This window comes from Scophthalmus maximus, chromosome 16, assembly GCF_022379125.1.
Source record: "Scophthalmus maximus strain ysfricsl-2021 chromosome 16, ASM2237912v1, whole genome shotgun sequence".
In the NCBI taxonomy this organism is placed as follows: Eukaryota; Metazoa; Chordata; class Actinopteri; order Pleuronectiformes; family Scophthalmidae; genus Scophthalmus; species Scophthalmus maximus.
Window position 1 is genome coordinate 18,210,001 of NC_061530.1, and position 27,371 is coordinate 18,237,371.

Here is a 27,371-nt window from a genome sequence, read left to right on the forward strand (position 1 = left end):
GATGCACATGATTAAAACACCCACGTACAGGAATGTGTGCAGAGCAGCTAGCATGTCCATTGTGATTAGTAATATTTATCTATACAAAAAACATCAGTGAACTGAGATGGAAAAACTACAACAATAAAAAGTCATGTGAACAGACCCTTAAAAAATAAAAAAAAATTGGCTATTAATAAAAGGGTTTAATACTACCTGCATGTAACGAGGCATATGTATATATCAGCTTACTTCAGTCAAACACACAGCACACACACACACACACACACAGCACACACACTGCAGTGTTTGCATATAGGGTTGGTTTATTTACTTGTGTGTGTATGTAGCACATTTCCCAAGTTTTCCTTAACTTTCAAAGAGCTTGGCTCCATTTCCAAGGAAATTGGATTTACTGAATTGGCTGGCTTTGTGGAGCTGGGGGGGGGGGGGCTCCAGCAATCAGGCCCGATGGGAATGGAGGAGGAAAGATAGCCCCCGCAGTTATCTGGCCCCGCAGAGAATCATCTGAGAGGAGTTGTTACAGTAATTGATAATTGTGTGTGGGTCGAATGCAAGCGTGTCTGTTGATAATCAAATCCCCAAGTCAAACCTCAGAGTTTGCCCGTCAACACTGCAGCGTTGGGACACTGTGTTTCCCCCCATCCTGCTCTCTGCTCCTGGCCGGGGCCGCGGCTCACATGCCCACAAGATGCCTATCGCTGCCCAAAGCGGGCCCAAGCCCATGTGCAATTATGTTGTGTTGACGGATAATGGCCGCACCCCCCTCTGTATCCACCGTGAGCTCATTTTATTCAGAAACATGCCGGATGGAGATAACTGGTGAAAGGTAATTGGTCAATGACGCTGCAACGCTCATTTCACTCAGAAGTGGCCACTGGATCTCTGCTATTTGAGAGTCCACTTCCTGAAACGTCAAAGTGCGGTCGTATTCCATCATGAAACATCAGGCGTGTGTCAGAAAAAAATGCTCTTTTTTTTAGGTTTTCCCTGATGCACTATGATGGTATTCATGCACAGGCTTGATATTCCCTTTTGCACAATTTGCATTTGATTTACATCATGTGCAGTTATTTTCTGCAACCAAACTCCCTCTGCTCGCTTTGTCTCTTTGGTGCATGGACCTCATGTTTCTTTCCTTGTGTTATTGAATTACTTTTAGCTCATGTGTCTGCAGGTAGAAAACCCATAAAACTGATAACAATCTCAGGACCAATAAAATATTACACCAGCTAAAGTAACAAGTAAACAATCTGAGCAAAAATCCCCAAGCAGTGAGTCCAGCGAGGGGAAAAAAAGAGAAATGCTGGCACACGTAATGTGCAATAACCTGCTTCCAAGTCCTGTGACTCAGTAGTAACGCGAACACCAGCAGAGGCTGTGGAATAACAGAGAATTTGTGCAGCAGCTCGATGCAAAAGACTGGAATGTTATGCCACAAGTTCACAGGATAATTCTCATCAATCACAACCTGAGCCTTTGTTTCCTTGTTCTGTTCATGTCTTAACAAAACCATACCTGATAAGGAAGAAGAACAGTGCGATCAACTCAAAATAAACAATGTCCTGACTGTAAAGTGTATCTTTCTCCATCCACACCTGATGTTGCTGTTAATGCATTGTTCTATCTTCTTGTCTGAAGCATCATTTGGATGCCTCAAAAGTTAACAAACAATTTGGAAAAACGTGTTCTTTAAAATGAAAAAAGATTGGTTGTTATGTATTAGCTCAGTCAGACAAAATAACACAGCACGGAGGAGAGAATGTCTCTTAATGTTGGATGACAGCAGCTGGTGTCAAAGCTGTATTTCCACTGAAGCTGCTGCGTGAGAATATTTATTAAGTCACTCCTATTAAAGAGTTTGTCCTACGGCTGAAACAGAGCATATGTTTTTTTAATGCTCCTCCTAGTCAAGGACAAGTCGATTATGAATAACATTTTCCATATGTGCTGTAATAACAAAGCAATCAGTAACGGTCCACGACGTTGCGTCCCTACTTGTCTCCGCTAATCTCCAAGAGCCAGATGTTGTGCATGAGCCTGGGGGGGGGGGACAAATATTCAATCTTCAAATTCGGTGGGAAGCAGCTTCGTGAACATGTCATTTGAATGAGAATATTAACGTTCCATGGCGTGGTTCCATGTTGGCTCTTGCGCTGTGATGTTTCAGCGGGAATGCGACTACTTTTGTCGTTATTGGCTGAAGCTGCGAGGTGCCAAGAATCCCCCAACCCCCCCCCACCCAGCCATCTAATCTCAGTATCGAGGACATGCCAGGGGATTTGTTTTGTCACTTTATTGAGCAGAGCACTCACTTTGATTTCCATTCTCAAATGTTTTGCAATTGAGGGGCTTGATTAAAATGTTCAAGAAAAGGACTTCCTTCCATCCACATTTGCTGGTCGTCACAGCAGAGGGAAAATGCACGTGGAACGATCAACATTCAGAATCTAAGCGGTGGCATGTGCTCGGCTTTGTTTCATATTCACCTCGACGGAGGATAATGCGCTGTGAGGTAATCAGCTTAATGCTTATATGCCGATGATGCCTCAATGAACTGCTGCACCGGGCGACCACTGACTCTGCGTGCAGACTTGTCAGTGTGTGCACACACCGCCCCGAGAAGATTAGGGGGCCTCGGTTGAAGGTGGCCATGCAGACGCCTAATTTGAGAGTGAATGGGCATTTTCTTTGGCCCCGGCCGCAGAGTGTGTCTGGTTGGCTGCGTGGGCAAAGCTGTCTCCGTCTCCCATTCTTTGCTCTCCGCTCTCCGAGTGAATGAAATGGGAGTCTGGCTCGACGCGCTGGAGCCCCGCCAGGAGCCCCGCCAGGAGCCTCCCTTTATCCCCAGTGCAGGACGCTCATTTTGACCACTTGCTGAAGAGGAATGAGGCCCTACGATCATTAAATCCGGAGATGGCTGCCTCTCAAATCCCCATTAAACCCGTTTCGTCATCTATTCCACCTCACCTCGGAATCCACTTTCCTGACTGCAACCCAACGCACTCGTCTTTTTTTACAACTGTAGTTGTGCGTTCATTGTCACACCACCTCCCTGCTCAATTCACCTTTTCAAGTTTTCCAGGACGCAGAATTGACGTCTAAATAAGATGGTACACCCTCTTCAGTCGCCTCAGGGCTCTTGAATAGCCTCCGCACCCATTGGTGCCAGGGCAGATTACTGCCCGTCAGCGTTCTCTTTGGCCAAATCTCGATGTTACATAAGCCCCAGGCACACTGGTGTCTCTCCAAAGCTTTCACCAATCATGTTCAGAAGACAGAACATGGCCAGTTGAGCACACAGAGACGGCAGGTGTTTACAGTGCAGCTCGGTCATCAGGGGTGGATGGTCAACTGAGGGTCCGTTGCTAATGCCTCATGACAGTCCAGCGTTTGAGACATGGGCAGATGGCGTCCTCAGTGTGGCTAGAGTGAGGAAATGGCCAGAGAGAACAGAAATGGCAGCTGCAGAGATGCGGGAACTGCTGTGACACAAACGTCAGGTCAATACGAGGGCAGCAAAACATGGTTGACTTTTGGATGTATTGTTTAGGTGAACCTCTCCCCCTGCCAACAACAGAGAGGTAAAGCACTGCAGGTAATTCTCAGAGGGGTCCAGTTCACGTTCAGTCCACTCATCTGAAGAATCCAAATCCAATGTGCACTCTCCTTTTTGCTCTGTGTTTGGTCTCCACCAGCTTGTGAGGGAAATTTCTGGCCCTTCACCTGCTAAAGGCGCCACTATGTTCACCCACTAGTCGCTACCTTCGTCGATCAGCCATTGGGTGTTGGAGTGCTTGCTTTAACCGTGGACATTTTTGGACACATTTTCCATACGGGGCTGTTAGTTAGAACGCAAATGTCCGCAAATGTTGCTGGGGACGTTTTCTGAAACTTTTCCCGCCAGCCCCTCAGTAGAATTTCCCAAAAATGTCCGAGTGAGATTGAAGCAAGTTGGGTGATATATATACGTGCCCGTTTCCCCTAAAAATAAGTTGCTACGGATTAAGCTGAAAGCTCCGGAAAAAAACAAATAAGCTGGATCCTATGAGAGGAATTTTGTTTTTGATCATTTAAAAAAAAAGATTTAGAAGGCAGCCGGGTATTGTAGATTTTAGTGAATGATACTAAAACCGGTGTTTTGGCTGATTTTCAGCTGTGGATTAATCGACATTTGGTGCACTACAGAGAGTGTAATACTGATTGAATCAGATACTACGCTGCCCATATTCATTGCAATGACAATGAATATGGGCACTCAAGTGCAACCGCGTGGCTCACTGATGTGTTTTTAGAAAACTATGGAGCTATGTGACACAGAAAAGTGCTTGGGATATACAGACAATACTTTTAGGTGAAATCAATTCATCATTGAACTGAAACACGAGCCGTCTCCTGGTCTGGGAGCTCAGTGGGGAGGATGTGCACACGGTTATTACTATACACAGCGGCGGGCATACCGTTGGGTAATGTGGGTCAAACGTGCAAAGTGCACGTGAGGGAGGGAGGGAGGCAGAGTAAACCAACCCCCCAACCACCAACTCCCTCGTGTTGTCACTGAGGGGATGTTGGAGCATCTTGAATCAGCTTCCACACTCTGAAGCCGCCTCTGGTCTGTCTGCGAGCATCACGAGTCCTCAGCGTGCTCCGGCTGCAAATTGAGGACTGCACCTCCTGATGGGAATGGAGGTTTTTTTATGAATATTCTGACAGATTGTTAGTGGACTCACAGCATCCGCCGCGAGGACGAGAACCACTGGGCCAACCAACAAGAGAAACTGTAATGTGATAGAAACAGTGTGCTGTGGCGCTTGTTCTAGATGCTCAGTGAGCCCTTGCATGCACTCAATGTGTCACACTCTCTGCTTAAACAACTGTCTGGATAAAATAATATTCTCACTGCTTTATCGAGAAGGGAAAAGAAGACGTGAGTCGGAACGTTCACATTAAAATGGAGTGAATTACAGTAAACTTAAGAGCACTTGACACTAGTTTATCCTTACGCAGTTAACCCACAATGAAAATCGGAGAACTTTTACGACTTTCCCCGTCTGCGATGGCTCCGGAGTTGAGTTTGACCGGCTCCCTCTTTTGGTTTTGAAAACAGCAGCTGACAAAAACAAGTCCACTTATTTGCTTTTGACCATGTTAAATAATATCTGTGATTGCAATTGGACCAAAGTGTGCTTCTCATACGACCAGAGCACATTGTTCCCCAGTCAACACAGACGAGGAAATCGGTCTAGGTGGCATTTCAATTCGTCCTGCCTCCTCTTTCCCCTGCGCTGCAGCGCGCTGTGCAATAAAAAGCAGAAGTTCTTCATGAGGCACAAATCTGTTGTTGCATATACAAATAAATGCACGAACAACTTCCTCACTCTTAAGCCACTGGGACGTGCACAAATGCGCTTGAAATGAATAATTTGATACGGTGGGAAGTATTCGTTATTGGGTTTCGAGAAGTTGCTTATCATTCCCGCATCGTGCATCAAACACGAAGCTGGAGTCTGCCTAGCCCGAGCATGAAGACGATGTGGTGTGTAAGTCGATGGCTTCCAGGCTATGGCCGTTTCCCCGTTTCCAGTCTTTATGCTGAGCTTACTTCATATTTGGCATGCAAACATGAAAGTGCATTTCTCTGAGAAAGAAAGATGGTGGCTCTAATCACTAGCACACACACACACACACAAACCCAGGGCCAGTGGCAGAAACCAACAGAATGATATGAGCCTTTATCTTGGGATGTTGAGTGAAATCCCCTTGCCCGACCGATTGACTCATGATTATACGTCTCGAAATTACCTCCAGGCTCGGCCAAATACTTGGCCTAATGAAGGGCGGCTAATGGGGCGAGGAGCTACGCATGCATTTCATCGTCAGCAGCGCTGGGAGCAGCTGGAACCCCGAGTTCTATTTTTGCAGTATTGTTAAAATGCCTGTTTTTGTTTTTCTTCTCCTCGTCTGTTGAATCAGTTCGTGGAGCAGATCCATTTCTCATACTCAGTGGATTTTACTTCACGAGAACAGAGTTAATCTGCAGCTGAAACATCGTCTCTCGGCGTCATTTGATTCACATCCTCTCGTTTCCTTGAGCTTTTTCGCGACGCGGGATTTGTTTTGGTCTCTGCACAAATTTGTTTCCTTAGCGATTAAGAGACGCGTAACTCAAGTTGCTTCGTCTCCTCCCCTCTCCAGATGCCAACTATTTGAACAGGCGTGCGGCGCTCTGATCAGTATGAGCTATTGAAAACCAAAGAGAACAATCAGGTTTGAGCTCTGACTGTGTTTAATCTACTTATCATTTTTTTTAATATATATATATATGTATATACATTTCCGCCAGCTGTTTACTCTGAAAAGAAACAGAGAACCTGAGCTGTTGTCTTTGAGAACAGATGTGGATGAAGCTCAGGGACGCTGTTAAAAGTATGACTGATTTGAGAAAGTTCAAAGTGCAACTGAATGTGCATCCTCGTGCATTTATTGTGTGTTTTCAATTCTTTCAAGGAGCCAGCCGGCGACAGGGCCGCCATCATCCGAGCGTGGCAGTGCCTTCAAACACAAAGAGCCCCATTCAGAGGCCTCAGCAGCCATGACCCACACCCACACCCACACACACACACACACACACACACACACACACACACACACACACACACACACACACACACACACACACACACACACACACACACACACACACACACACACACACACACACACACACACACACACTCAGGAGGACACCCAGACCCATCCAGCACACAGCCTGGAGTCATTACGGAGAGCAGTGTGTACTTACACAGCAGTAAAACATTCACAGAGAAACACTGAGCTTTAAAGGGAAGGTTCAGGAAGAGAAGATTAAGTTTGGAAGAAAAAAACTCGACGATCATCGCATCTGCCCAAGAGCCGTCTCTCCCTCCCGCCGTCTCATCTGCTGTGATTTATGTTATGTCAAATGCCCAGGAATTGTTCCCACGGCTTACAACAATATTAGAGAGTTTCAGCTATCCGAGGAGATCAGGCGTCCGCATGCCGAGTGTAAAGTGAGTCCGGTGCCAGGAGCTTCCCTGGACCGGTGAAGTCGGGGACGGAGCCGGTCAAGACCTCAGGAGCAGACAGAGCGGCCCCACTCTCTGGAAAAGAGAACGCCTATTCTCTTTCCCTTTTTTTGGTGACGCAGTTTCTTTGTGCCGTAAAACGAGTCGTCAAATTTTTTCTTCTTCTGCGGAAACGGCGTCCCGGTGGCCGAGAGGATAACGTGGTGAAAGAAGCAAGGCTCCTAGTGGACCAATAGAAGCGCAGATGGTGTCGCCATTAGCAATCAGTCAAAAAGTTGTCTATTTCCACTGTAACTTAAAAATATAGTGATGTTTGTTTGATGTTTCATGCTTCTTCTGGTTTCAGGTGATTCAAACCCCCCCCCCCCCCAAATATCATAAATCTTGCTAAATAAGAGGGACTCTCAGTGCGTGAGAGAATTTACTCACTATGGATGCCAAGGTTGATATAAAACTCACAGGCACTTTCGGTCATAAATCTGAGCTTTGTTTGGCTTCGTGCAGCGATGAAATCATGCGACACGTCGACCGTCAACATACACACACACTTCTGAAAGCTGCCGATTGGAACATGTAACCCTGTACACACACACTATAGCACGGGCAAGGCAGGGCAATTTTACCAATGAAATATTCATGTGACGATGTTTTGAAACGCACTTTGCATTTATACTAAAAGTCACTCTAGTCTAAATAATGGATGTGTAATGAGACATTGGAGATGGCCGAGACTCACAAAAGAGCGAAGACATTCGGCAGGTGCATGAACGCCTATAGACGATACCACCTTTTAAATACAATGTGTAATCTGACCCCACTTCATGTGTAAGAGGAGGCGCAAAATGTAACTCAAGGAAAACGACAACTGTTTTGTAGTTTGACTGACGGTGTAGGATTAACCATTATCTTAGCTTAGCTCATATTCAGACTGTGCAATGTTACGCTTGTAGCCGTTTTAAAAAAATCTGACATCTGTGGTTAATAGCTTCTGCAATATAACAATAATCTCTACAGACGCCTACAGATAAAAGTTAAGCGAACGCACATGTCGGCAGACAGTTACAGATGCCAGTTGGGATATTTACAGTCACATCAGGTCCTATCTGGAGTTAACCGTCTCTTGTAAAGCACACGCTGCCCTCTGCTGCCTACAAATAAAAATACAGACAAAAGAAAGCTGCATCACAAGCATTTTATCCATTTTTTTAAGAAAAGCAGCTTGTTCAATAGATCATCACTGTCCAGAGGAGTTAGTAGAGAGAACATAAAGGTACTCTTCTTCCAGTGCTTGACAGTTAGACAGTGTGAAAAGTGTTAAACCATGAAATACAAGACTTTGTGTCATAGCATATTTTTGGAACTGAAGAATAAGTTGAGCAGGATTTTATCAACACCTTCGGCAGAGAGTTCAGTGTCATACAGAAGAAGTCCAACATGATCAACACTTTACCATCATTTAGTTCAAAATCTGGTTAAACTTAATTCCATGATGAAATAAATCACTGGGGGGGATTACAGTCAGAGCTGTCGACTTCATATATTCTACAACATGCAATTCAATGCATTACCAGTGTGTTGCCGTTTCTGTATGTTTAGCTTACTTCAACCCTACACTACGGACATTAAACGGTATGACAATATTATCTTTTTATGTAAAATACATCATGGTAAAGTATTGACTTGTGGCTGCAGTGAAACTGATGCAACAGAGATCATCTACACTGTTTGGAAATTTACTAATAATGACTTCTGGGTGATTTACTTTCCAGTGGCGGGTTGTAGTGTCTCCATCGTTTTGTTTGCTTTCACCGCCTTCACCTTTTTAACCTCCTCCTTCTTCTTCTTTGCCTCCTTCGCCACCTCGTTCTCCTTCGCCTCCTTCGCCACCTCGTTCCCCTTCTCCGCCTCCTCGTTCTCTGGCTTGGTGGGGGGGACCTTCCTCAGTTTGTGCTTGCCCTTGATGGGGGCCGAGAAGGTGAGCGAGGACTTGATGAAGTCCAGAGGGAAGATGCCCACGTCTCCGTCGAAGCGGTTCTTGGTCACCTGCAGGGACCTGCGGCCGGGACACGTCACCAGCTTCTTCTCCTGCAAAATGAGGACGTTGTCGGCTTCCTGGCTCGCCTGGGGGGGTTAAAGATCAAGATGTGTGTTATTGATTGAAGTGAAAACTACGCAGCAACCGCAGAAAGGTAAAACGTTTCCCTGTCTCACCTTAGCAGAACCAAAGATGGAGGCCGTTTGCAGTTCTCGGTCATCCTCCTCTTTCCTCGGGTGAATGATCAGAGTGACGTGGCAGCTGCTGTTGGTTGCAAACTTCCTAAATGCCCCGATAATATGGTCCTGAACGGCGAACCTGGATCATAAGAACCATCATTTACTTCCATCTTTTAAAGAAGCACTGAGCCTGGAGACGCAGATTTTTAGAAAACCTTCTGTGTCATAACAAAAGTCTTGCTCACTTGTCTACCGAGAGGTTTTCCTGCCCCATCATGAATTGAAGGTTGTCAATTATGACGTGGTTTATGTCATAGAGGTAGACGGCATGTTGCATAGTGTCCAACACTGTCCTGTGGAAAAGGTTGGAGAAGGGTCAGACCAGGCGCTCAGGCTAAAACACACCTTAACTAATACATAGCAACTCGTCATAACATACAAATAAAGAGAAAATGAGCTACTTTTGCTCAAAATAAAAACGCCATTCAGAACTAAAAATTGTGATTTTCACTCACTTAAAAAAAATAATTTTACTATACAAACATAAAACCAAAAAGAAATAAGGAACGGTACAACCGGTCTGGTACAATCGGCCTGATTCCTGGAGCCTTACTTGATGTTCTGCTGCCCGTGAAAGGTCATGAAGTACAGAGGCAGCTCTTCGAACTTGTCTGCCCAGAAGTCGTACTGCTCCAGGTTCTCCTCCAGCCGCTGCATGGCGAACTGCGTGAGCATGATCTTGGCCAGACGCACGTTGTTGATCTCGAAGCTGCCCCACAACGTGTTGACGCCCTGCGTGCACAGGTCCAGGGCTAACTCGCTGATGAAGGTGGTCTTCCCGCTGCCTGTAGGACCTGGTGAATACATAAATGTAAAAAATACATATTGAGATAAAATGTATGTTGTAAACTCTACAGAGCGGATAAAGTAGATAATGACATGTACGACTGAAATCATATTCAAACTCTGGTGCACAGCTCAGCCTTCCTGCCCAAAATAAATTATACGTTTTTTTCCTTTTACCTGTGAAGACGGTCAGCTCCCCCTTGCGGTGTCCCTTCAGGATGCGGTTGAGCTCTGGGAACCTCGTCCACTTCACCCCGGCTACCTGCTCCGTGTTCAGCAGCTCCCCGTACACGTCCTCCCGGAGCTGCCTGAAGGACACTATGGACTTGTGGGCCGCCGGGATGGAGGCTTTGACGATCTGGCTCAGGTTTTTCCCCTGAGCGAGCGCCTCGACGGGACACGGCCGGTACTCCCCGGGCCGCACCAGAGAGCAGCGCCTCAGGCCAAGCTTGCGAGAAAAGATCTTCGACGCCTCCCAGGAGCGAATGTCGCCTCCCAGCCACAGTGTCACCTGCTTGAACTGTTCTAGGTACGGCAGTAAGATCGGAGGGAGGCAGCTGACCCCCCGCGGTAGAGCCACACTGGGGAGCCCCGTGGCCTGACTCACGGCCAGAGTGTCCAGCTCGTGTCCAGTCAGAACCACCTCAGAGTCCATGCGGCTCACCAGGGGGAGGCCAAACAGGTTGTAGTAAGAACTACACTTTGGAACAGTTGCTTCTTTGTATATAACTTTCTCAGTATCTGTGTTTTGGGCGGAGAGGAGCTTCACCCCCTTCAAAGAGGAGTCGGGTCCGCCGAACCAGGGGAAAACCAGACTCTTGGTCGGCTTGAAGAGCCTCACACCAAACTTCTTGAGGGTTGCGTTTGACAACTTTGTGATCTGGAACAAAACAACTTCAAACATTATCATCTTGACATGTTGTTTTTTTTGATTTACCCTTTTATAGTTCAACTGATCTCAAAGACTATCTACATGTTTCACAAAGCTGTTCTTCTCTCAGGGGAAAATTGTTTGCTATTATCACAACAATGCTTCCTAGCAACTTTATATATAACATTCTATATTTACATGCCAGTATGTTTTGCTATTTTTGTATTCCTACCAATTAAAACTTGTCATTATAAGTTCCCAAAAGCTTTTTGTTGTTTAAGCTAGTTTTTTCTTTTTTATTCATTATGCTGTGATAATGTCATATTATTCTTTTTTGGAAATCTCTCTATACATTAAATTAATATGTTCCTACTCAAAATTTAAATTGCATCTTCTTCACTTATTTCCCTCCACTGATCGAAGATTAAATTTATTATCTGATGACAAGCTCTTTATGATTTACACTATATTTGATACTTTTCTTTTCTTTTTCTAATTTTATTTTTAGTTGGAAAGGACAATGTCAAACAATGTCCTGAAGTCAATAATATCAGAGTCAGTTCGCAGCGCTTCAATACCTGGAACATGGTTTTAACCAGCTGCACCTCGTCCTCTGGGACATCCGTGAGGGGCACGGCGCTGGACCAGATCCTCTGCACCTCCCTCAGCTCGCACTCCCTGTCCTCCTGCTCCTCCACGCTCTCCGGGTACCCCAGCAGCACGTGGGGGCTGAGGAAGTCCTGCTCCTCTTTCTGCATCACCTCCAGACAGTCCTGCAGATCCTCCCAGCTCCCCTCCACCAGCGTGTCCTTGCAGAGGAACTGCCCCGTGGTCTTGTCGACGAACAGGGAGAAGGCGTCCCTCCGGGCGGGCGGCTGGACGAAGATGCTCGGGACGTGGAGGCAGCTGTAGCCATCGTGGAAGGGGATGTCCTTGGAGCGGATGTACTGTTTGATTTCGGTGACCGTGATGGGGCTCGCGGGGAACTCCGCGTTGGAATTGGCGTCCTTTTTAAACGCCCTGGTCCCACCGTGCGCCAGGGGGAAGCCAGCATCCCTAAGCCGGAGGACACACGGACGCCTTTGAGTGAGGAGCCTCGAACACGGGGATGACAAGTGTCTGTGGTGGAGAACCTTTGGGTCTGCCGCCTGCAAGAGACAGGTGGTGCCCTCCAGCAGCAACCTCCTCCACATCGGGTCACCTGGTCAGGACATTGAACCTGCAATAGACACGAGGACAGTGTGAAATAATATCAGCCTCAAATTAAAGATGCACAGGTCCTGAGTGACCTAGCTGGTCACAGAGAGGACAAACACTGAGGCCAGAAACCCCTCATTCTTGTTTATTAAACAGACACGATACATGAAAATAAACATGGAGGCGTATGGGAGACTTGACTACAAATACAACTAGGTTAATAAAGAAAAGAAACCCCACAAACGTATGAACTGTTACTTACTGGCTCCTCTTATCTGTCCCCATTTTCCTCCATGCTCTTCTGTAACCCGGGCTTTTCGGTGCGTCATCAAAACAAGTCCGTTTGAAACAAACGACGGAAGGCGTCACACCGCGAATTATTTTTATACGTATATTATTATAGTTATACTTATATGACTTCATTTTAAATCATATATGATTTAAATAGAATACTATATTCTAATATTTGGACGTAATACATGTCTTTAGTATTATTATTTTTTTTTCTTTATTTTTCTACCATGGTGCCGGGTACATGTTTCCCCCCGGAGCGTTATCCTGGACGGACAGCGCCACACACATTGCCCGTGGATTCGTCCTCTGTGAAAGTTGTCGCCGTTCCACGTCTCGTAGCGGGTGTTTTTCTTTTTGTCAGACACTTTTTGTGTCACATTAATGAGTCATTAGTTTATTGATTTACTCGCGGTGGAGAGATGACGTCCAGGGGGACGCCGAGTCGCTTCCTGAGGAGCGTTCTTCAGAACGGCGTGGGCCGATACGTCTGCCAGCTCAAACGGATCTCCATCATCTTCTCCAAAAAGGCCCAGAGCTCGCTGGGAATCAGGTAAATACACATATTCAATAATAATTTCATGCTAATTAAGAAGGTTTCTATGTCCAACAACTGCACGGTATTAAGGACAACATACGATATGACCCCTTGCACGTAAAAACCATCGTCCCTTCTTCGTGGATGATGCTGGGATCATTTCTTTGAACTCGCCATAGGCATTACATTAAAAATATTAATGATTAGTGGGTTGTTTTCTCAGGGACTTTATTGAAGAGGGAGTGGTGGATTATGCCAAGAAGAACCCCGGCACCGTCGTGTACGTGTCTCCGCAATCCTGCAGGATTCCCAAGATAGTCGCAGAGTACTGTAAGTTCATTTGTGTCCTGATTTATTTTTTTAAATTCTGGTCTTGATCATCATACTCTTAAAAGAAATCAACGACAGGCAGAGAAGTCATTTTTCTTTTACAGGTCCTGCACTTTACTGCCTGAATTTATTATTTAAAAAAACAACTGTTTTTGTCTATTTGATAAATGTTTATTTACTCAATTGATTCTTGCACTTTTCATGGTTGAATGCACTTATTGTGAGTCACTCTGGACAAAAGCGTCTGCTAAATTAATGTAATGTAATTTTCATTAATTATTTCCCAGGAATTTTTTATTTTTTTTGGAAAACTCTCATTTGATGAATCATTTGAGTAAAGGTAGTTGAGTTTACTTTACTATTTCCAGAGGAATTTCATCGAATGTATGATTAAATGCTTAAACATTTTAAAATACAGACAGAGATCCGTTTAAATCAATGTAAACGTGTGTTTATTATTTGAGGTTTTATCCCTCATATATGTATGAAGGATAAAGAACTTTGTGTTGCCTTTAGACAATAATAATATTTTTAATTACACGTTCAGTTGACCTGCTATGACCTGACCAACAATACTCAACTAAATGTTCATTGGAGATTTACCAGTTGTACACTGTCTCAGTTTTCCTCATAGTGAGATACACATCAAATATTAATTGTCAGTTCAGGTAACTGAAAAATAAAGTTCTACCTTATTATTACTCAGTACATTATTTTTCTTCGTTGTCATTGCTGATTTATTCATGGTTGAATGAACAATGAAGACAAGAAAAGTGATTATAGTTGTTATTACTGACATACTGTAGGGGGCAGTACAACACTGGCTTTTCTCTGAGACCTCTACGGAATTGGATAGAGGTTAAAACGCCACTGGAGGTTTCGCAAGACTTCCCTCTCCCCTAGAGTCCTAAAGTTGTTGTTGACACATCAAAATTTCACAACAAGCTTTGGGGTCCGTCAGAAACAAAAGTATGTTTCATGATTTCCCCTTTTTTTCCCTTCCTTCCTGCAGTAAACGGCAACGTGAGGGAAGAACTCGTCACAAACAAAACAGCTCCGCAGATTTCAGAGCTTTTGACTAAACTGACCGATCAGTCGGGCCTGGACATCATCCGCATCCGCAAGCCCTTCCACACGGACAACCCCAGTATCCAGGGCCAGTGGCACCCGTTCACCAACCGGCCGCCGACCATCGGCCCCATCAGGCCGCAGAAACAGGACGCACCATAAGGACTAAAAGTTAAAGTCAAACAGTTTGGATGTTTCCGTCTGTGTCAGTTAATGTTGAGAGATTTGCTCCGTTGTCTGCACAGGTCAAGTAGTTCTCATGCTTTGCAGCAGTTTTCCCAGAAGACGCCACTGCAGACTGAATGTTTTTTTACCGTGACCTTCCTTCCTTCTGGCTGCGGCAGCAAAGCCACTTGAGCCGTGCAGAGGAGCAAATGCAGTCCCAGCTCTTGAATGCCACGTTTGAATAGACTTTACATGAATTTACCACCAGAGGCTTTTTCAGCCAGCATGTTCAAAAGTAGATATTTACGGTTGTTTGGAGATTCATGTAATAAGTTCAACGCATAAGAGCAGATGCAGCTTTGTATGAAATAAAAAAAGAAATTGTGCAAGTGCATACTTTGGTGTTTACATTTAGATTTGTGTTTGAACAGCTTGTCAGAATAAGAACATCAGCACTCAACTCAATACTTTACAGACAAGACGCACGTTTAATGTGCAGCTTTTTTATTTTTGTGACACTGGGAATGTTCATGTTTTTACGTACTGACGAGCGTTGAAGGTTTACTTGCTGCACGACCTTTAAATGATCCAGAGGTTAAAGGAACATGACAGATGGTTGTGTGATAAACTTGAGGGACGACTGTTGACCTTCAGCACGGAGCTGTCCTCTCCTCTGCATAGACCGAAAAACAGAAAAACTCCCACTCCTCCAGTGGGGGATTTGCTCGACTTCAACCAGGCAGATGTTGACAAAACTACTCACCGCCTTCTTTGCACTTCACATCCAAACGTCATCGTTTTCGACTGGAAAGTCTGCTGGCATATTATAAATGCAAGCATCAAAATTGATGTAGAATGGGCGGGTGAGATAACTGCAGAGGGTGATGATGAGAGAGAAACTGCTGCTGGATACTGATGCTGATTTCACTCATTTTTTCCTAAGTAGCTGTACTCGAGTTGCATTTTGGATCAGAACATGGATGCCCCCTCTCTCCTTTAAAATTTTTATCACACCGTAGACGGTTGTGTAACTATACTCAGATCTTTCACTTAAGTGAAAGTATCAATACCACATTTAAAAATATGCTTAAAATTGTACATAAGTAAACGTATTGATGCATTCGCTGCAAAATGTACTTTAAAGTGTCAAAAGAAAAAATTCTAATTATGCAAGCTCAAGAGCTCATTTTACCATACAAACATATATAGAAGTTTAATCTATATAATGCATATTTGATCTCATATTCAATATGTAACATTTAAGATAAATGTAGTTGAGTAAAATGTACAATATCTGCCTCTAAAATGTGGTAGAGTAAAAGTATAAAGTAGCAGAAAATGGAAATATTTAAGTCAAGTGTCTCAATATTTTATTTAATAACAGTACAATGTACTTATTTACTTTCCACCACTACATAAACAGCAGTTATTCTTTGTCACTCACAGGGTGAGTGTTGCTGCTGCGGCCGTGTCGCCTGTTTTAATAAAAGGGTTTGGAATTGAATTAATAAATGCTCAATGTGAAAAATATTTTTTAAATGTTATTTTCATTCTCACCTCCTGTATTTTCATTCATCTATGGCACCAGTTAAATTCATCAGAGCCACTTTGCTCTCTCATCACACCCTCTCGCTCCCCAATGGGAACTCGCACAGCTTGACCCACGGCAGGACATAAAAAAAGGCTCTAAATAAAGACGCTGTTGCTAAGTTACTGGCCTCGAACACTGCTGTGAAAATGGTCATTTTATCCCCACCTAAGCTCATGTTATACCTCCGCTCTATTACTGTTACATATGTATGTAAATGGCTCTGGCTTCCTGTGGGCTCCGTTCCCAGCAGGGAGGGGGGCTCCTCGCCACAAGCTGAAAACAAACCGAGCATCACGGTGTCTTGAGAACAAGGATCAAGTGTGGACATGCTTTGTGTGCGCCTTCCCCTGTCGACAATGAACATGTTTCCCCAAGCTGAACATAATGCAGTGGGTTTTTTTATTCACTCTCCATTAAGCAAGTTAAAAATGAAGAATACAAATAAATAAGACACAAATGATTAGATTCCAACATATGAAAAAAAATAAAATTCTGTCTATCATTGGACAAGAAGCGACTTCATCTCAGTCAAGACAACATAAGGTTAGGTTCATTATTTACATCAGAAAATCGACTCGATGGAAAGTGTCACAGTTTACAGGGGTACACTACAAAGTATTTTTTTTTTTTTAAATTAGAACTGTGCAAATTGCGAACTCTACACACCAGTTTCTTTGGCCAACACTTCAAAGAAATAATCTATGTCATCTACATAAAATATATACCGTAGCTTGCATATTGAATCAGCAGGATGTAGGTTACTGTCACAGAAATTGCTAAAAACAAGTGCTTTGCCGTGGGTTGGGTCCAAAAACAAGTTGAATGTTGAACTGGGTAACCAACATGTTAACAGATTTGACCTAATAGTCCATAGTCCAGTTTTCAGTGCAGAGCCATCGCCTAGTGTAAACAGATTGTCCTCGAGTGAGAATGAAGCCGCAGCAGCAATGGTTTCGGATTCCGATGAAGCTTCCAACAATTTAAAGATTGTCCACCACTTGAAGGGAAATAGATTGCGGGAGCTTTTATATAATACATGGTTCAGTATAGCAACAAGTTGACCTTGGCATGGATCAGAAAATCGTATCTCGATCCTGGTGAGTCTTTCCGAGCCTTGTGACGTTAAAATTCAGATACACAGATTAATGTTCAATCGCTCTGGTACCTATAGGGGAATTCTTGCAAAGACAAATGTGAGATCAACCTCTATTATATTTTGAACCAATGCAGAAAATCTCCCATCGTTTCTCCGATCCCTGCCTCCGCCAAAACACAAACTCAAGTGCCTAATTGATCAGGCAAGCAGAGAGGGAGAGTGGGGAGGAATGAAGAGGAAGAGGATGAACTGGCAACTAATAACGCTGAAGAGGAGCGACCTTAAAACATGCTTGCATGAATAACCAGCACACGCGGGAGAAAAAAAATACCACTCAAAATACAGTTTGAGCAACAAGTGGGACAAACGTTTTATAGAGAATTTAAATAGTCATCGATTTATATCCAGATATGTCCCCTCGATGTGAAAGGGTGTTCAGTACAAATGTTCTTGGTTCACAATGTATAAAAGCATGTCATCTGCATATTGTGACGTTTTCTGATCAGTTCGGCCCCGAAATAATGCCCATGTTGTCATTCACACACAAAAGACAAACAACAACAACAGTGAAAGTGGATGGCCCTCGCCTCATGCCACAGCAAAGAGGAACATATTTAGAATAACTGATGAATGTAGTAAATTCAGCTAGACGGAAGACAATCTGTAAATAAACGACGTGGACTAAAAGTTCATGTTGCCTGAACATGTCAAAATTAAGTGTTGACGCCTGTAACGAACGGCCAAAATACTTAATCTGAACAGTGCTGCACACGCAAAAAAAGTGACAATATTTGTCGTGCAAAGATTAAACCAACAAAATATATATATTAATCTTCTCAGTCATCCAGGGCAACTGGATTTGATTATACTGTGGATACTTGAAGATGTTTCCCCTCTCATCCAAGAGGCTCCTTCAGTTAATTGAAAATTTAGCTTCATACACAGGCACGCAACCAGGTGAGTACTTTGTTTGAAGCATACAGAAGGATTAAATCAGAAGCTTTTCCATCCTGACCAGTCTGCATGAAATGCATTTTGTCTTTCAAGGAAAACAAGGAGATCGATGAAAACCTTCTGGGAGTAAAACCAGGTCCTGCCACATCTCATCATCATCTGTTTCCTGTACGTGGCTCACCGGGACATGAAGGTCAAATGTTTCCCGTCTGCCTCCACCTGCAACGATGACATCGCTCCACGCGAACAGACAGAAGCCCCTGTTCCTCTCTCTCGCCATGGAGGTGAGCCAAACGCTGCTGCTACTTCCAGCGACGCTCTGACAGATGCACGACGCCGTGAGTCACCAGAGCGAGTCTGCCGCCGCTAACACCAGCTGATTCAAGGCTTCGCCGGAAAAGAAGGATCTTTTATTTTTTCCACTGGCCCGTGACACGTTTACAAATTAATCACAGATTCATTTCAGCCACTTCCAAAGTTATACCTGCTGTACCTGCTTTTAATCATAGTGCTGCCAGATGAAATACTGTGAGCTCTGCAGTTTGTGTTGTTTTTTTTCCATTGCTCTAATGTCAAAAACCCAGAGGAGGCCTTTGTGAAGGTCTTCTCTACTTTGGAAACTGGCCAACAGCAACCTTTTCCACAGCAGAGGACAAACACAAATCTGTCCGCCATTAACTGTTGTTCTTTGTCTCTTTGTAACAGCATTTTTGAAAGAATCCGGCGCTTTGAAATAACCGGCATCAAACTATCCTCTCGTCGTCTCAGGGGAAGGCAAAGTCTTCAAGGTGCAAACATGTTGGGCATCAGCCTGACAAAGACAAAATGTGTTTAGGTGTTTTTAAAAAATAAAACGGAGAGTAGCGAAGAATATTCTTTACAGTATCTCATCCGTCCGTTTGTCTTTAGTGTGTGAGTGTCGTGGTTTTTCCTCTAAATCCTCCTGAGCCTCGATCATCCGCAAATTCAATCCACCTTAACAGACTACTCAAGCTCAAGCTCTGTCTCTTCTCTCAGTGTTTGCTGCAGGTGTTTCTCTTGGGACTGGTCGAGCACATTGCTACTAACAGCTGCGAACAGTGATGTAGTTATTGCTATTTACATGAAAAACAAGACAGATTCAGGAAAACGTGGTGTAAATATAGAGAAACATTTAAATTTGTCTTTACACCTGTGCTCTCATGCGCTGTCACAGAACTCTTATTAAAGTGAGAAAAGTAATATTTTGTGCAACTGGGCTTGAAACGACTGCAGTTTGCCCTTTGACAAAGAAATTAGGCTTTTAATCGGACTGAATTCATGACAATAAGTCCGCTGATCGTCATTTATGAAGCAAAAACCCTAAACTTTTTGCTGGTTTCAGGCTCTCAAGTTCCCAAGTTCTCTCTGGAACTTGGACTCGGAGAATATGAGGAAGTTTTCTGCTATTTTCTTTTTAAATCAAACGATTACCAAAAAAATTACTTCCCATGTGAATCAATCATGAGGTCAGCCATAAAACATATTCCAATTTTTACTGTAAGAACAAAATGTGGTTGAAAAACGTGACCTCCTCCTGCAGCGTAGTCCACTTCCCTGCTTCCATCCACGCGCTCTGTATATTCCCCAACACAATCGTGTTGCTTCCTCTTGAGGTTGGTTAATAAAAAGATACTCGTCTAGATACGTTTAGTTTTTTTACTCATCCTCACATTTGGTAGATGAGTGCACTGAGGGTTAGCGCTGTCGTCAAGGGTTAGGGGTGGGAGGGTTCTCCTTATTAGCCATTAATCCAACAAACCTGGAGGTCAGGTGGGATGGAAAACCGTGAATGAATTGAATTGGGTTTTTTTTTTGGGGACTGTGGAACAATTTGTAAACCTTGGCCTCCATCATTCTTGCCCATTAACAAAAAGAAACCCTGAACTTCCTACATTAGGAAAAAGAAATCCAGCCACATCAAGCTCTGATGACCATCAGACTCGAAGGACTTTGCCTTGGTGATAAACAGTCCAGACCTGCGAAAAATGGCAACGGAGAGTTAGTTAAACCTTTTTCTCCCAAACGAGAAACGCGATAAAATCCTCATTGCGACACATGGGACCAGGCACATTACGTTCAACCTCTTAAGTATTACTTTAAGCTCGTTACGTGGCCTTAAAAACTTCCTGAACACTTCTGTAGGCTCAAAAAGACATGATCACCTTCTGGTCTTTCCTCTTTTTAACCCATGTCCATTTCTGGCTACCATCAGTCCACACTGAGCAGCATCAATGTTCCAGATCATCAAGTGAGAAAAGAGGCTGAACATTTCAGACCAGGATCTCTAACAGCAGTGTTTGATACAGTCAGGTCTCCCCACAACTACGGGTCACAGTTGGGGTAAAAAAATAAATAATTGTGGGATAAAGACCGAGAGTGGGCGTCCTAGATGGAGCTCTCGTCAGGCTGCAGGTCCAGCTGTGTGTGTTTCCTCTTCTCCAGGATCCGGTTGAGCTCCTCCGTGAAGGAGTGGTAGAGCGGCGACATGCCCTCGTGGTCGGCCTGCCTCAACAGCACGTAGCTGTTCCCGTTCATCTTCCTCAGCACACTGGGCAGCGTGGCCGACAGCCCGTTGGCATAGTCCATGTTGGGGAGGGGAGGTGGCATGGGGAGAGGAGGGGCTGGAGGGGGTGTTTTTGTCGGAGACATCTGTCCATTCCCGGGGACGATCTGGAGGAAACCGTCGCCCAAATCCCCGAAGTTCGGCATCGAGATGGAGTGACGGGCCTGGCGGCCGTTGCAGTGGCTGGAGATGGTTTTAAGCTCAAAGTGGGAGCTCCTTTTTCTCTCGGAGGCCCCCAGGACCTGCAGCCCTTGCTGGGAGAACTTTCGGTCCCGCGAAGCCCGTCTGGTGCAGAAGCTCACGTAGAGCAGCACCACGGACAACACCAAGCAGAGCCCTCCGAGGACGGCCACCAGGGAGATGTACACGGCCTCCATGTGACTGTAGGTCTGGAACTCGGGAGCCGGATGCAGCGGAGCGGGAGGCGAAGGCAGTGGCTGCTCGGTGGGGCTGCTGGTGGAGAACACAGCTGGGTTGGACACTGTCGTGGGATTAGTCGTGGCCATGGGCTCCACGGGGAAGTAGGGGTCGGTGTGCACCCTGACCGTGTACAGATAAACCAGGACTGAGGCCGAGTTCTCCACAGCGAAGCAGCGATAAGACCCGCCCTGTTGGGCGCGAGCTCCGATTATGAGGAGGCCGTCTGTGCCGATGCGGTAGCCCGAATTCAGGTCGTATCCCTGGAGTTCTTTGCCGTTGAGAGTCCAGCGTGGAGCTGCCAGGTTGGAGCGCAATTCACACTGCAGCAGCACGTCGTCACCGGACATCACCGAGCGCCTCCGGTGGACCACTGAGCAAAAACAGAAACAGAGAGCAAGAGACATAAGATGAAACGAGTGCGCTTCGGCACAGAGACAAGATAAAGGGATGGAGAGTGTGAGAGGGGCAGTGTGACAAGTGCAGGTGCGCGGCGCGCCTCAAACCTTTCACCATCGCTTTCTATTACATTTCATAAGCCTCTTTAAATGTAGTGAGCCCTGCAATGCAGCCGGCATGACCGGCCGACCTCCAGCAAGAGAGGAACTGATTAAAGTGTGTGCGCTGGGACCTGGGGGATGGGTAAAGGAACGCACACCTAATGAAATCCCTTAATAGCTGCTAAGTGCTCGAGTTTTTCGGGCAGAGAAAAGAGCAGTAAGTGTTGGACTTGTTTCACCCCATAATCCGAGCATGTGTGTGTGTGTGTGTGTGCGATAGAGTAACTCATCAAAGACAGTGAATGGAAGGTAAAGCTAAGTACTACACTTTCTCAAAATTAAAAGCATAATGGATTTAGTACAGTGTGTGTGTGTACATGTGCGTGTGCGTGTGGTTGTAACATACCGTTTCCTAAATTCTCCTTGCAGCCTCTGGTCCCTCTCAGAATATCCTGGGTTAGGTTTGACCTGAAATAAGATGATTTAAAAATCAGTTACGGTTATGAAGCATTGAGTTTTTTGTCTTTCTTTTTTCGCCTCACTGTGATTACACATCTCTGTTCAGGTGAGTCACAGCCATGACGGGCAGAGATTAAGAAACATTTTTAGGTAGTATAAGACATAAAACAAAACAAGCAACAGAATTGTGGTAATAAAATCACATAAAACTTTTCTACAATCAAGATTTCATCCTGAAAACAACCTTCATGGCACCAAAAGCTTTCTAAAACCATAAGACCAATTAAAAACAATAACTAAGCGAGGCGGGGTTGTTGTTGTTGGCTACGTTTTGGCAGCAATACTAGTTTCATTTTGACAGGAGGAAAACCGAATTTTTTGCAGTGTAACTGCTGTAAATGCAGAAGGTTCCAGGCAGAGGGAGCATACGTAAATGTTTGTTTTTTTAAATCCAGTGCAGTGCAGAATGGTAGCAAGAAAAATCCTGCAGGATTTTTACTTTCTCTCCATATTTCTGTTCTCCAACACTATAGAGCAGACTGTTCACATTCCTCTATAGAACAATAACAAAAGTGATTTAATTGCTCTAGAAATTAAGTGGAAACAGGGGGAACTGCTTCCTCAGACGCAGGACAGAAAACAAATCCACAGGAGGGGCCGATGTGTCCGCTGCGGTAACGGAGATTAAGATGTCTGCTACTCATTCATGCAGAGTGAATGAAGAGAAGGGGCACAAACAGCCCCCGGTGCAAATGAAAGGGGGCACGGCAATGTGCATGTTTGAGTGTGTGAGAGCGAAAATATACTGTAAATCTGCTTTTTAGACATGGGGGTGAGAATCGTGTGAAATTCAAACCTTCCCACTCCAGAAGAACTGAGAAGAGCTGATGAGAAAAACTGAGGTCGACCACATTGTCTTAGACCTGCTTTCATAAAAAAACATGTGCGCGGTTGAGTAAAGTGTATGAATAATGGATTAGACTCCAGGATTACTGTTGGGCCCTGGAGGAACAATTAAACATCAAGTAAAAAAGGTTGGGTTATGCAAAAAATGAACACTGATTATTCATTTCTGTTTGGCGGTTTATTATCTTAAAATGGGCTAATACAGTCTCTCAACAGTTCACTAAATTTATTTGACTGTCGTGTTTGCACCTGCTAAACTTAATTTCTCTAAACTTTTCAATTAAGGGGGCCACTCTTGTTTTCTCAGACTCTCAGCCGAACGCACACAAAGGCAGAAGGAGAAAAAAAAAGGAAGACGTAAAAAAGGAGTTACGAGAGGCAGTGACGGAGGGTAATGAGCAGAACTGACAGGTGGCACTGCAGAGGGGGTTTAGGGAAGAATAGACTCAGGATTTACAATGGAGCAGGGCAAGTTTATCTTTCTGGTTTCCTGTCAAATCTCTGTAACTCAGGCAAACTTGCATATATAACACCATGAGCCTTGTTTGTGCGTTTGCCTCCACACTGGAAAATCTGTGCTTGAGTCTACATGTATCTTGTATTTGCTATTTGTGTGTGTGTGTGTGTGTGTGTGTGCGGGTGTTGTTGTGTTTCCCCCTCACCTCTGCGCACGTGAAGCTATTTCTAGACACACCGTCCCGTCCCAGCCACAGAACGGGTCTCTGGCGAACACGCAGTCATAACAGGAAGTGTATCTCCGACAGGCCGACATCGGCACCTGCACGACTCCGGAGTGGGAGCCGACATAGATGCTCCGCTATGGAACAAAAACATTTATTTGCACCTTGCTCTTTTAACGGCAAAAATTACAGTGTATTTTCTTGATTAATCATCAATTATTAAATGGATTTGGATATTTTTTAAGAAATTTCCATTGCCCGCCCGCTGCAGATTAGCTTTACACCAAACACTTAACTTACACGTGCAGTTTGTAAAAATTTAAATATTCTACATTACTGACTGTCAACAGCACGTTTACACTCCATTTCTATTCTCTACCAAGTCAATTTATTAGCCAGAAACATAATAATCTATCATGTTGTCATTTACGTCGCAAATAGGCCATTTAAACGCCATGAATTATATTAGCATTCAATTCTGCAAACATGAACACATACCAGAGCTGAGGATATGACCATGCTCTCTACGGGCTGCGGCTTATCAAACAATTGCAGCTCTTCTATGATGTGCATTTCTCCGTCGATGTCTACGGCTCTGTGCAACCACCCGTCGTCTGCAAGAAAACACACAACCTTTTCAAAACGATACCAGAAAAACCCTGAAGAGTACAAAAGGAGTTAACCTCATGAAAATGAACATTGCATGGAGCCATCTCTCTGTATTTTTTTGACTAGGGAGGTCATCCTTTCTCTGGCGCTCAGCCCCAAGTCTCTTCATTTCTATTCCGAAGGCTCAGTCATGTCCTGAAGCAGCTGGGCACCGCAGCTTTCCGTAAATAGAGTAAATAGTGATTTGTATGTGACTATTTCTAGTTGTGGATTAATAAACATCATGTTTGACAGCTGCGCCGACTCGGGCTCCAAATGACGACACCAGCGCAAGATGGCAGCGCTCCTATTCGGGATGTTTTGGCTTTGGTTGCACAACAATGCAGAGATGCCACAAACTAATAAGTTACATCAGGCTTTGTCAACACAGAAAATACTTAGTAGGATCATTGCATTGTTGGTTTTGGTCTTTTCACAGAAGTTGCTGACTCACCAGTTCCCAAAAACAGGACGGTGTAAATGTTTCCATCCAGTGCCGGCTCCCTGTGCACGACTATCTTGACATAGTTGACACTCCGCTTGAACAAGAGGGGGCGCACCCCTACAGGGTGCACCTGGCTGGCCATCAGCGGATGCCTCCTGGCAAAGGTGAGGACACTGTCGGGGAGGTCTCGAGATGAGTTGATGCCCTGGGACCGGTGCAGATCTGTTATACACTGCACATACGAGAAAAATGAAGATGTTGAAAGAGCAGGACATTAAATAAATAATCGTAAAAAAACAAAGTGGCTTTAATTAATGCAACTCACAGATCCAGGTCTCGGCTCTGGCACCTTCCCTGTGTACTCCCTCCACTTTGAGTCCTGCGCCTCCATGTACGGCCCGTCGAAAACCTTCTGCACCTCTGCAAAGGCGTACTGGCATATGGCAGACGCTTTGATATTCTTCCTGAAAGACGATAGCCCGCCACGTCCAGAGGACACGCTCAGGATTAATGATTCACCGTTGAATAAACACTGAGAGGTTATTGTCTGAAGAGCAACTGCCACCCAGATCGAATTTCAAACACATGGCAGATCGTCAGTGGCCACTGACAGGTGAAAAGGGCTACCGAGAGGCCTTCCTCTATTCCCTGACAGCCGTGGGTGTTGAAGTGGTGAAGTTTTGTTTTCCACAATCACATTTTCCTCTTGGAAAATCATTTTATTTGTCTTGCACGGACACGTGGGAGTGGTGTCACCGACAGGTGTGTAATTTCCCCTCTTCATCTTCAGGAGCTATTCCCATCATCCACCTCCGAAGGAAATATTTGTTTTTGCAGATTTTTTCAACACCACACTCACCGTAACTAAAATACCCCCCCCCCCCCGTGAGTCACGGATGGAACCTCATTTGTGCTTTTGCTGGAGCACCTGTGACAGAAAAGATTCGTCCAACCGACCGAACAACGGCGTGAGTTGCGAGTCGGGAACCAGGTGACCCTTAATCTCAAGCCTTTAAGGTAAGATTAGTAATGGAGGGGGGTGCCTGCGTCACATTCTTGGGTCCATTGTGTGCCCACCTCAGCCTTCAAAAGCATTCAAGTGAGAAAAATGAGATTGAAGTGAAACCAGAATCTGTCTCCAAAACTGTGGGAGCAGCGTAGCTGGAGGGGGGCTTACTCATTCTGGAACACTTGAGCCTAATGCACGGTGATGACTACCACTCGCACAGGTGTATGTTTTTAAAAGAAACCCAGCATGCAGAAAGACAAGATGAGACACAGAGAAAGACGAAGAAAGAAATGTTCTACTAAAAGAAGGCTACGGCTGCTGCAGTGAACAAAGAGCGCGATTATCCACAAAGGAAGAAAAGTGAGAGGGGAACAGTATTTCGACCTTGTTGCGATGGAATCCTCTCCAACAGAATCTACACACCCGCGGGACAATTTTATGCAGCATGACTCGGCATATCAGCATAAAAACACACTCACTCACATCGCTGCCAGGTTTCCCGACAAGCAGTCGTCGTCCCCTGACACTGTCACGGCAGCTCGGCTGCTCTGACAACGACTCACCTTTGGTTTGACATCCTTATTTTTTTCTGCATACAATCGTTTATCCTATAAAAATGGAGCCAAATACAATAATGCTTCTTCTGTCTGACTAAACAAAGCTGTTTGAACTCCAGAAAATGTACAGTATGTCCGAAAAAGAAAAAGACTCCGGACATTTTCCGGAGTTTGGACATGACGATGAAAGCTGATGTGTTTTTGCTTTTCTCTGGAAATTTCCCTTCTGTATTCTCACATGGGCTCACTTGGACATTTGCTGAACAATTCTACTCGTGGGGCGCTGGCAGGGAAAGTTCCAGAAAATGTCCGGAGCAACATTTGCGGACATTTGTGCCGTCACATACAGAACTTCCGTAAAATGTCACTAAAATGTGTCCAAAGCACCAACATTTTCAATTAAAATTGAAATTTAAGATTTAGTTTTAGTTCCATTGAAGGGATTTGTTAGTGTTGTCAGAGACACACCAATGAATAAACCCTGTACTGTACATAAGAAGTGCCAGAGGTGTTAAATATAAGATTTTTTTTAAAAATACATACCTTTATATAATCTAAACAAATTGACAAAACTGTCAATGAAAAACCAAAATATGGCTTAAACTGGCAGAGGTTTAGCATAAACGTATCCCTCCAAAGTCACATCTCTGGCGTGGCAGAATTTAACGTATAGTCACTTACCACTCGAGGCCAAAGACGCCGTAGAAAACGCTGCTGTGAGCGTCGCGACCCTGCAGGACGAACACACTGCGCAGGACGTTGAGGTGCAGCTCGTACTCTGGGACGGAACACACCAGTCGGGCCTTGAGGAAGGAGGTCCACTTCCTCTGCAGGGTCCGCTGGCCACCCCAGTCAGTCTGCACACAGAGGACACAGCGGGTGGATCAGTGGATGCTCACGTGAGCTTATATGTATATATATATATTCTGGCATATGATCAC

General features: G+C 44.7%; 3 protein-coding genes across 8 annotated transcripts in view; 1 reads left to right on the forward strand and 2 right to left on the reverse strand.

The window, feature by feature from the left end:
* Positions 1-8,242: 8,242 nt before the first annotated feature.
* twnk (twinkle mtDNA helicase) lies at positions 8,243-12,517 on the reverse strand. The gene is made up of 7 exons (XM_035613604.2): positions 12,455-12,517; positions 11,574-12,214; positions 10,302-11,004; positions 9,892-10,132; positions 9,524-9,631; positions 9,276-9,417; positions 8,243-9,185 (listed from the first exon to the last, which is right to left on the reverse strand). The coding sequence occupies exons 2-7, from the start codon at positions 12,186-12,188 to the stop codon at positions 8,823-8,825; spliced, it is 2,172 nt and encodes a 723-aa protein (XP_035469497.1). The 5' UTR covers positions 12,189-12,214; positions 12,455-12,517; the 3' UTR covers positions 8,243-8,822.
* A 233-nt stretch (positions 12,518-12,750) lies between these two features.
* Positions 12,751-14,978, forward strand: mrpl43 (mitochondrial ribosomal protein L43). The gene is made up of 3 exons (XM_035613840.2): positions 12,751-13,036; positions 13,245-13,351; positions 14,364-14,978. Exons 1-3 carry the CDS (start codon positions 12,906-12,908, stop codon positions 14,579-14,581), a joined length of 456 nt encoding a protein of 151 aa, XP_035469733.1. The 5' UTR covers positions 12,751-12,905; the 3' UTR covers positions 14,582-14,978.
* Positions 14,979-16,536: 1,558 nt separating this feature from the next.
* sema4gb (sema domain, immunoglobulin domain (Ig), transmembrane domain (TM) and short cytoplasmic domain, (semaphorin) 4Gb) overlaps positions 16,537-27,371 on the reverse strand; it is a 37,565-nt gene continuing 26,730 nt past the window's right edge. For all 6 annotated transcript variants that reach the window (XM_047327814.1, XM_047327815.1, XM_047327816.1 and 3 more), the window contains 7 exons: positions 27,112-27,287; positions 25,190-25,328; positions 24,874-25,096; positions 24,270-24,385; positions 23,754-23,908; positions 22,133-22,194; positions 16,537-21,599 (listed from right to left, as the gene is read on the reverse strand). In XM_047327814.1, the coding sequence (XP_047183770.1) occupies positions 20,632-21,599; positions 22,133-22,194; positions 23,754-23,908; positions 24,270-24,385; positions 24,874-25,096; positions 25,190-25,328; positions 27,112-27,287 (1,839 nt within the window). In that variant the 3' untranslated portion in view covers positions 16,537-20,631. The remainder of the gene's footprint in view (positions 21,600-22,132; positions 22,195-23,753; positions 23,909-24,269; positions 24,386-24,873; positions 25,097-25,189; positions 25,329-27,111; positions 27,288-27,371) is intronic.

Bases quoted from the DNA above. Each gene is read 5' to 3' on its own strand.
- twnk (XM_035613604.2), bottom strand. From the start codon at position 12,188: ATGTGGAGGAGGTTGCTGCTGGAGGGCACCACCTGTCTCTTGCAGGCG. The intron at 9,418-9,523 runs GTGAGCAAGACT...CTTATGATCCAG, and splicing joins GAAAACCTCTCGGTAGACAA to GTTCGCCGTTCAGGACCATA. The intron at 9,186-9,275 runs GTGAGACAGGGA...TAACCCCCCCAG, and splicing joins CCATCTTTGGTTCTGCTAAG to GCGAGCCAGGAAGCCGACAA.
- mrpl43 (XM_035613840.2), top strand. From the start codon at position 12,906: ATGACGTCCAGGGGGACGCCGAGTCGCTTCCTGAGGAGCGTTCTTCAG. The intron at 13,037-13,244 runs GTAAATACACAT...TTGTTTTCTCAG, and splicing joins CAGAGCTCGCTGGGAATCAG to GGACTTTATTGAAGAGGGAG. The intron at 13,352-14,363 runs GTAAGTTCATTT...TCCTTCCTGCAG, and splicing joins CAAGATAGTCGCAGAGTACT to TAAACGGCAACGTGAGGGAA.